General features: G+C 36.3%; 1 protein-coding gene across 1 annotated transcript in view; it reads left to right on the forward strand.

Moving 5' to 3' along the window:
* The first annotated feature begins 5,691 nt into the window (after positions 1-5,691).
* The window catches only part of LOC107750932 (protein ABHD8-like), a 25,950-nt gene continuing 20,952 nt past the window's right edge, over positions 5,692-10,689 (forward strand). Inside the window, exons 1-4 of the mRNA XM_016566512.1 lie at positions 5,692-5,752; positions 6,319-7,083; positions 8,066-8,227; positions 9,216-9,366. Of these exons, the coding sequence (XP_016421998.1) occupies positions 6,332-7,083; positions 8,066-8,227; positions 9,216-9,366 (1,065 nt within the window). The 5' untranslated portion in view covers positions 5,692-5,752; positions 6,319-6,331. The remainder of the gene's footprint in view (positions 5,753-6,318; positions 7,084-8,065; positions 8,228-9,215; positions 9,367-10,689) is intronic.

Below are 10,689 nucleotides of genomic sequence, written 5' to 3' on the forward strand. Positions count from 1 at the left end.
GGGGAGTTTGAATTCTTGTAGCTTTGAGTGGGATTTTGTTTTAAAGGAAGAGTTCACCCAGAAATGACAATTTGCTGAAAATGTACTCGGCCTTAGACCATTAAATATGTAGATGAGTTTGTTTCATCATCAGAACAGATTTGGAGAAATGTATCACTTGCTCAGAAATGGATCCTTTGTAGTGAATGGGTGCCGTCAGAAAGTTCAGAGTCCAAACAGCTGATAAAAACATCACAATATATTCACACCACTCCAGTCCATCAGTTAACATCTCGTGAAGCCAAAAGCTACATGTTTGTAAGAAACAAATCCATCAAGATGTTTTAACTTCACCATTGCTTCCAGCTAAAATGCGAGTTTTCTATTCGTAATTTTGCTTCCTCCAGTGAAAAAGTAATCTTGTCTGAATCAGAAGAGAAATATGCACAGATCAAGCAGTGTTTACAAGCTAATCTTGTCTGAATCAGAAGAGAAATATGCAGAAATCAAGCACCGTTTCCAATTGAAAGAGTCCAAAAACATTCTAAACAAATATGTGGCTGGATTTTTATGCGAGAGACAACAGGAAATTGACTTTTTCACTGGAGGAAGTGTTGGATTATTCATTTTTGCCAGAAGCAACGGTTTAAAGTTGAATAAAAACATCTTAATGCTGAATTTTTTTCTTACAAACACAGTTTTTCACTTCACAAGACATTAATTGATGGACTGGAGTGGTGTGGATTACTTGTGGATTATTGTGATGTTTTTATCAGCTGTTTGGACTCTCATTCTGACAGCACCCATTCACTGCAAGTCCAAAAACATTCTAAACAAATATGTGGCTGGATTTTTATGCGAGAGACAACAGGAAATTGACTTTTTCACTGGAGGAAGTGTTGGATTATTAATTTTTGCCAGAAGCAACGGTTTGAAGTTGAATAAATACATCTTAATGCTGAATTTTTTTCTTACAAACAGTTTTTCACTTCACAAGACATTAACTGATGGACTGGAGTGGTGTGGATTACTTGTGGATTATTGTGATGTTTTTATCAGCTGTTTGGACTCTCATTCTGACAGCACCCATTCACTGCAGAGCATCCATTGCTGAGCAAGTGATGAAATTTCTCCAAATCTGTTCTGATGAAGAAACAAACTCATCCACATCTCGGATGACCTAAGGATGAGTACATTTAAATTTTGGGGTAAACAATTACTTCAATGCTTTTATTATTCCAGCTGCAAAATTCAAAACAAGTATACTAGTGTAGCACAGTGAAATAGAGAGGACATTTCCTCTCTCCGTGAATCGTTCTTTTGATTTGTCTCTCTCTCTGTGCATCTAATTAGCGTTCCTGTGGAGATGTGGTAAACAGCACCTGATGCAGGAGAATCATTAGCTAATTGGCAGCATCGATGTTCTCCTCCCCATCTGCAAATCACTCCGTTGCATCGGATTTTAAACTTGCTATCAGTTTTTTCGAGCCGCCTTCGATTTTAAAGAAATAGTTCAGCCAATTATGAAAAATCTGTCATCTGCTCACCCTCAAAACACTTGCACTTCTTCTGTAGCTCCTCCTCCTCGTCTTTTATGCCGCTGTCTGTTCCTCACACAAAGCTTCTGTACAACTGAGGACTGAGAAATCAAGATGAATTTTACTGCCATGCAGATTGTTTAGCTAATATTTGGCCATTTTTAGATGACTGAAATCAACCGATAAACCAACCTAAATTTCAGTTTTCAGATTTTCTAATCAATCATGTTGAGTAAAAACCATTTAGAATCGGCGACTGAAAAACGAATCATGTGTCCCTGTGTTTGACCGACAGAAGTTCTCGGACATAAAACTGAGCTCTAACCTCATTGCATAATAGCTAGAGATTTACTATGGCAGAATCAGCCTGCAGCATTGATTTTCCTGTAGGTGCTGAAGTCGACACTTTCACCGCTGCAGAAGCCGGGGCAATTGTATCGTTCTAGCAAAAACAGCAATTCCTAGAGGATTCCGGAAGGTCTTTATAATTGCAAGAAAGTCTTAAAATCATGTGATGAGACCCAAAAAACTATTACTGTAGATCTGAATACACAATGACCCCAAACAGTATTTGGACACTTAAAAATGCCAGAATGTCATTACATTAGATACAAAATATCAAAGAGTGCCTGTATGCATCTCAAATGCTGCTTCTCCAAACTAACTTTCATTTTCTTCATCATTTTAATCAAATGTTTTGGTGATTTTTAGTGGACATATGAAGTCAGCTCTCCTCAAGTTGAAATGAATAACACTTGCTTTGATATTTTGTTACATACATGACAATAACGTTCAGATATTTTAAGGAGACCACTGACCTCAATGACTAATAGCAGTTTGTTTATAGTTAAAAGTGGTTGAATTTTGACATCAAGAAGCAGCACAAAACAGCAAGATAAGTTTTGCACCAGCTCTACATTTGATTAATAATACATCACCGCTAAAAACCTTCTCGCATTCGGTCTGAATAATGTATCGCCCCTCAAGATGAGTAATCTGAAAAATGGAGCAGGTGAAGGGCCAGTGAGGACAGAAGAGAAGAGTTAACGATGACTAATCCTGCTTCTGTTTGCTGGCGTCTCTGGCTGCAGGACAGGAAGCGTCGAGCTGCTGCGTCTGTCATTTCCTCCGTCAAAGCTGCTGTCTGCTGACTGATAGGGCTGTGAAGGACAAGGAAAACATTTCAGAAGAGCTAGACAGAGCGTAGCGTAGATGACCGTGAATATTTTAGCAAGCACCACAGAAAAACAAATGCACTGAAAAAATTTGGTGTAGAAACTATTTTCTCTCAGAATTGCTAGTAAATTTCATAATTACCAAGAAACATCATGTAACACATTTAATTAAACATGAGGGTTTTTTTTGTAAAACACTACATCAATACATTTACAAAAAAGAAAGAAAAGAAAGAAAAAAAAACCTTTTTAGTGTACAGTAATTGCAGACCTAGCCATCCAAATGTAGACTTAAATATGTTCTCAAACATTATTGTTTACATTTACATATAAGTTACATATTAAATTGCATTGCAATATGACAGCTACAATTTCTTTTTATCTTTCTATGCATTTAAATAGTGTTTACATTTGCATATTATATTGCAATATGAATGAAAATGTCTTTTGCACTAAAAAAATAGTTTTATATGCATAGTTTTATATAGTCTTTATATGCATTTACATGGTTAAATGACATTTTTACATTTACACATTGTTTACATTTGCATACAGTACTAAATTATATTGCAATATTATTTTTTTTCACATTATCTTTCTGTGCATTTACGTGAAGTGAAGTGACGTGACATGTGGCCAAGTATGGTGACCCATACTCGGAATTAGTGCTCTGCATTTACCCATGCAAAGTGCACACACACAGCAGTGAACACACACACACCGTGAACACACACACAGCAGTGGGCAGCCATTTATGCTGCAGCACCCGGGGAGCAGTTGGGGGTTCGGTGCCTTGCTCAAGGGCACCTCAGTCGTGGTATTGAAGGTGGGAGAGAGCGCTGTACATTCACTCCCCCCTACAATCCCTGCCGGTACGAGACTCGAACCCACAACCTTTGGGTTATGAGTCCGACTCTCTAACCATTAGGCCACGACTTCCCCAAATGTACATGTTTACATACTATGTTTACACTGACGTTGTTTACATTTACATAGTAAATTATATTGCAATATGACAGTTCTAGATACACTGTATAAAATTATTTTTCAAACAGATTATTGGAGTACTTTTTACGAGAAAACACTATTTCAGTCAATCAATTCAAGTTTAGTCAATGTGTTGCTTTTTTTTTTGTTTCATTTTCTTTTGCAACAGAAAATAATTATTTACATTTTTATTATCTGTGCAGTGCTGCAGCTGATAATTGCACTCAATACAAAATAAAGCAAAATATCAAAAGCATTTTCATTTGTGAGCAGCGACTGTTTCTGGCCAGATTGTTATTTCATGAGGCATGGTGCATGGAAATCGTGTTCATACTAATAATTCAGCTCAGGGTCTATGTACGTCATTTATCCAGGAGAGCTTCTGTCTGTTTTGATGTCTCATTGCCCTCGGAGTGACTATATTTAATCTAGCTGGCACAGAAATCGACCTCTGTAAACATTCACTAGCACTAACTGGATTCAGGAGCATCATATGTTAGTAAGAAGCAATCATAGCTATACAGATGCATTCATTTATATGCAGGTATCACTGTTGTCACGTTCTATACCGGCGGTTTTCTCCATTAGTACCCAAGGGAAGCACGGTGGAGGAGCCCGGGCTATTTTTTTGATCCTTGTCTAGGTCACAATGTGAATCATCTTCACTACTAGGATGCCGTTGGCAAGATCCAGGCAACATGCAGCACACTCTGTTCCCACTGTAACTTGCTTTTACTGCGGTTATTTGCATGGGTGAGTGTGTGTGCATTTTAAGAATTTCCTAAATACTTACTTCCATTGTGTCTCACACTCCTGGAGGAATTTATTTGATTGGAATTTACTCTCTTAAAGGAATAGTTCACCCGCAAAATGAAAATATGCTGAAAATGTACTCACCCTCAGACCATCCAAGATTTGTTTCTTCATACGATCAGATTTGGAGAAATGTAGCATTGCATCAGTGTCTCACCAATGGATGCTCTGCAGTGAATGGGTGCCGTCAGAATGAGAGTCCAAACAGCTGATAAAAACATCACAATAATCCACAAGTAATGTAAGTAATCCACAAACTGCATGTTTGTAAGAAACAAATCCATCATTAAGATGCTTAAACTTCAAATTATGGCTAAAATCTATCCATAACATTGAATCTATCCATTCTCCAGTGAAAAAGTCATTTCGTTTGAATCAGGAGTGAAATATGCACAGATTAAGCACCGTTTACAAGCAAAAACAGTTCTAAACAAATATGTTGGTGGATTTTGATGTGAGGAGGAGGAACAGGAGACTGACTTTTTCACTGGAGAAAGTGTTATTATGGATTATGAACTGTATTTTAGCTAGAAGCGATGTTTTGAAGTAAAAAAAAACATCTTGATGGATTTGTTTCTTACAAACATGCAGCTTTTGTCTTCTCTAGATGTTAACTGATGGAACTGAGGGTGAGTAAATGTTAAAAATGAATGTGAATAGCAGCTCAGATCATTTGGAAAAAAAATGATGAGAAACGTTTGACTTTGTTGAGATCTCTTCTGAAACTCTAGATGAGATGTGTGGGTCATTTTCCTACATCTGAGAAGTAGGAGACTCCTCCATTTTCTCTTCATTTAATCTCATTGCTGTCTAGGAGAAACAGAAGGCATTATTTTTGTAATGTTCTTTCCTGTGGGCTTCCATATCAAAAGTGTCTTTGTGCATGCAGGCTCTCTGGATCTTTCTCTGCAGTGTAGTTTGCATTGTTCATGGTGTATATGTGAAAGCCCTGCTGACAGCAGCTGTCATACTGTCGCTCGCAGGAACGGGAATGCAGCGCTTCTTTTGTGCAGATCCACACAAAGACCGGAGTGGGTTTGGCAATATCCACTGTAACGCAATTACACCGCATTAGTGCAACAGGCGCTAAAATGATGTTAGGAAGATTTAAACTGGGTGAAAGTTACTCAGCAGCAGAACAGCATGGACTGGTTTCCTCCTGATCCTGGACTAAGTGCAGAAACTTTAACGGAGAACATCGGTGGTAATGGATTGACCTGTGATTGGTGAACGGTCCCTTCGGTTTTGAAGAAAAAATGGGTGACCATTTTACTTCTGAGTGAAACAAGAAATTCAATGAGAAAAAAATAAGATGTAGATGCATTGATGTATCAACTGAACAAATGAACAAGTGTTTCTATGAAAATGTGTGTTGAAAAATCTAAAAGGACTTGTGATGTCAGACAAAAAGTAATTAGAGACTTATTAAAATTATTACATTTTGATTAAAGATTATGAAGACAAAGATTAATGATAACTGATAAATCAGTCAAAATATTTAAGAATGTTTAGATATTTGTGCTAGAAAACAAGATAAAAAAACTGAGTAAGAAAATCATTTTTACAGTGTATTTACAATCAGTTTTTTCTCTTAATAAAAATTGTTAAAGAAAGAAAAAGTTTGAGAACTTAAGAATTTTGTCAAGAATAACATGTAGGAACATTCTTACACACAAAAAAAAATTCTTAAGATTTTCATGAATCTGGCCCCAGGAACTTGAATGTAAATAGGCTCGATTTAGATTTTATGAAACTCAGGAAATGGTTGTAATTTGAAAGATGTAAGGTTGAGCCTAAGCAGACTGTGTGTATCTGTATGTCTTCAGGTAAAGCAGCGCCATGTTGACCAGCATCACCGAGAGCATCTTCTGCTGCCTGATGGGAAAGACGACCAGCGTTGTGCTGCCGGTCGAATCATCAGACGGCAAGCCTGCAGACGGATTCGAGTTGGTCGAGGTGAAGCCGGGTCGTGTGCTGCGCGTGCGCCACATCCTCCCTGAACGGCCTGCTACGACAGAAGCGCAGCCAGAAGCGGGCAGCAGCGTCCACTGCAAGCGCAAGATCACGGTGTACCGCAACGGCCAGCTGGTGATCGAGAACCTGGGCGACGTCCTCCACTCCGAGATCCTGCAGTGCCAGAACGGAGACGTGGAGCAGTGCAGCACAGTGGAGGTTGAGCTGTCCGATTACACCACCGCCCCCTCGTCCCCGGATCCCAAACTCGCTCCGCCGCTTCCCACCTCAGACCAGCAGAAGCCGGCTCCTCCGCCCAGACGCCGGCGGCGGAGACCCAAGCGCACCGTGCTGATCGATACGGAGCGCTGCATCAGCAGCTGTAAGGGGACGCATTCGGACGTGGCGCTCTTCTTCATCCACGGCGTGGGCGGCTCGCTGGACATCTGGGGGAGTCAGCTGGATTTCTTTTCGCGGCTGGGGTATGAGGTCATCGCCCCGGATTTGGCGGGACACGGTGCCAGCACTGCCCCTCAGATAGCAGCGGCGTACACCTTCTACGCCCTCGCCGAGGACCTGCGCGCCATATTTAAGAGATACGCCAGAAAACGGAACATCCTCATTGGTCACTCCTACGGGTAAACATTGCGTTTCTACTCAATGCATGCTTTTTTTTTGCATTATACACTATCAGTCAAAAAAGGTTGGACACTCATTTATTATGAATAATTTCAATATGTTAAAAAACAGCAAAATGATAAGAGATGAAGTGACAAAAAATGTGACAAAATCGAAAGCTTTAAAAACATTTTTTTTAACTATTTGTATATTTAAAAAATATCCGAAGAATATGACACAAACGCAGCCTTTGAAGTGACAAAAAATGTGACAAAATCGAAAGCTTTTTAAAACATTTTTTTTACTATTTGTAAAGATAGATAGATAGATAGATAGAAGTTTCTCAACTTGTTGTTTAGTTTATTCAGTTTATACAAAAAATCTGCTGAAGCTGGCTGCCTTAAACTTTTAAGTTTTCTTAACTTTTATTTTTTTATACAGATAGATAGATAGATAGATAGATACTAAGTACTAAAATTACTAGATAAAAATTAATAAAATAAAAACGTTAAATTGAATTATTTAAATAGAAAAAACTAATAAAATGACAAAATTCAAACAATTTGAGAAATGACAATATTAAAAAATCTAATAAAATATTAATGAATACTATAATAGCATATAAATATTACTAAAACTAAAAGTTACTATTAATAACTGCTTTCATTAATATAAATAAAGCTGAAATAAAATAAAATAGAAATATTTCATGAAAAACTTAAATGTTGCTTTGGAAACTAATTGGAATAAAATAAGTACTAATTACTAGATAAAATGTACACAAAATTACTAATACTTGAGAACTGAAAATATGAAAATAAATCTAATAAAAATATGAATAAATACTACAATAGTATATAAATAATACTAAAATAACACTGATTTAGTCACGTTTGCCAAACTTATGACTGTAAGCTCTATAATTCACTGAAGCCTTGTGTTTCTTACTGGCAAGCTTTTACTGATAAACCTGTGTCACCGTTTTGTTTTGTTCGTGTGCAGGGTGTCGTTCTGTACGTTCCTGGCACACGAGTATCCGGAGCAGGTGCATAAGGTGGTGATGATCAATGGAGGTGGCCCCACGGCCCTGGAGCCCAGCCTGTGCTCCATCTTCCAGCTGCCCTCCTGCGTCCTGCAGAAGAATATGACACAAACGCAGCCTTGGTGAGCATAAGACAGTTCTGTCAAAACAAAATTTTGACCTAGATAGAACGATAGATAGAACGATAGAACAATAGATAGATAGAACGATAGATAGAATGATAGAACAATAGATAGATAGAACGATAGATAGATAGATAGATAGACTTTTGCAATACTTTTATGACTTTTTTGCTTTAAAATGTAGGACTTTTTGCGATACATTTTAGGACTTTATGATACATTTTAGGACATTCTTGCAATATATTTTAGGACTTTTTGCCAAATAAGTGGACTTTTTTGCAATAAATTTAACAACATTTTTGAGATACATTTTAGGACTTTTGCAATACTTTTATGACTTTTTTGCTTTAAAATGTAGGACTTTTTGCGATACATTTTAGGACTTTATGATACATTTTAGGACATTCTTGCAATATATTTTAGGACTTTTTGCCAAATAAGTGGACTTTTTTGCAATAGATACTAAGTACTAAAATTACCAGATAAAAATTAATAAAATAAAAACGTTAAATTGAATTATTTAAATACAAAAAAACTAATAAAAATGACAAAATTCTAACAATTTGAGAAATGACAATATAAAAAAATCTAATAAAATATGAATGAATACTATAATAGCATATATATAATACTAAAACTAAAAGTTACTATTAATAACTGCTTTCATTAATATAAATAAAGCTGAAATAAAATAAAATAGAAATATTTCATGAAAAACTTAAATGTTGCTTTGGAAACTAATTGGAATAAAATAAGTACTAATTACTAGATAAAATGTACACAAAATTACTAATACTTGAGAACTGAAAATATGAAAATAAATCTAATAAAAATATGAATAAATACTACAATAGTATATAAATAATACTAAAATAACACTGATTTAGTCAAGTTTGCCAAACGTATGACTGCAAGCTCTATAATTCACTGAAGCCTTGTGTTTCTTACTGATAAACCTCTGTCATCGTTTTGTTTTGTTCCTGTGCAGGGTGTCGTTCTGTACGTTCCTGGCACACGAGTATCCGGAGCAGGTGCATAAGGTGGTGATGATCAATGGAGGTGGCCCCACGGCCCTGGAGCCCAGCCTGTGCTCCATCTTCCAGCTGCCCTCCAACTGCAGGGGGTCAAGTACGGGACCAGTAATGTCCTTCAGATAAGCCAACACCAACCTCTCAAATGTCTTCATGACCACAGACGTTAGGGCCACAGGTCTGTAGTCATTAAGGATATGAGGATATGGATATGCATTAAGGATATGCCCGTCATGAGAATTTACTTTTGCAATACATTTTAGGAATTTTTTTGCAATACATTTTAGGAATTTTTGCCAAATAAGTGGACTTTGTGTGTGTGGAATAACAGTGTGATGTTGGCTCACTCACGGCTCTCCTCTTCAACACAAGAGCGACTCTGTGCTGTAATGGCCTGTTGATGAGTAGAGGAGCATTACACATGTCCTCATGCAGATGTGCTCTGAATGAAACACTGGCGTCTCATTGTACTGCTGTAGTCAGTGAGGACTCCCTGCAGGCAGATAGGAGGGTCACAACGCTGTTAAACAAAACACAGAGTGCAGATGTTCTGCAAAACCACAATAAATTAGAAACTGCAAAATAAATAGTTCAAATCAAACAGTAAGACTGACTGTCTGAATTCATGTGGACAATTAAAAAATTACACAAATATACAAAACCACAGTTTCAGATCACTTTTCAGATTCACTTTCGGCTACAAGCCGCCTTCAGCTAATCATTTAAAAAAAAAAATCTTGTAGGAAATGTTATTGTATGATTCACTGAAGGTGGCTTGCTGCCAAAACGTTTTGACTGTTGATTGCTCTGTTGCAAAATTAAAATAAATTACAAATCATTAAGAAGATACAGCGAGTGCAGATCTTTTATCTGATAAAATGTAAATGTATATAATGTAGTATTTATATAATATAAAAATATTTGTTTAGTTTAAGTTAGAAATATTTAAATTATATGTAATTTGTATTTAAATTAGATAAATACATATATAAATTTAAATGCTATGTATTTTATAAACCTTATTTGCATAGTTACAGCGAGTGCAGATCCTTTATCTGAAAGTGATGTTACTGATCGATCTACGCATCCAAAATAAAGCGCAGTTGAGTGCAGTGACAAGAAAAATCAGCAGCTTAGTATTAATTTTACATTAAATATAAAAATTTAAATATATATTTATTAGTGCTGTCAAACGATTAATCACGATTAATCGCATCCAAAATAAAAGTTTTTGTTTACATAATATATGTGTGTACTGTGTATATTTATTATGTACTGTATATATAAATACACATACATGCTTATATATATTTATGAAAAATATGTTATGTTTATATTTTAAATATATTTATATATAATATAAATTATATGAATATAAATATATACATGTAAATATTTTCAAAATATATACTGTATGTGTGTGTATTTATA

The sequence above is a fragment of the Sinocyclocheilus rhinocerous genome, unplaced genomic scaffold (assembly GCF_001515625.1).
Source record: "Sinocyclocheilus rhinocerous isolate Xijiao unplaced genomic scaffold, SAMN03320098_v1.1 scaffold1534, whole genome shotgun sequence".
NCBI lineage: Eukaryota > Metazoa > Chordata > Actinopteri > Cypriniformes > Cyprinidae > Sinocyclocheilus > Sinocyclocheilus rhinocerous.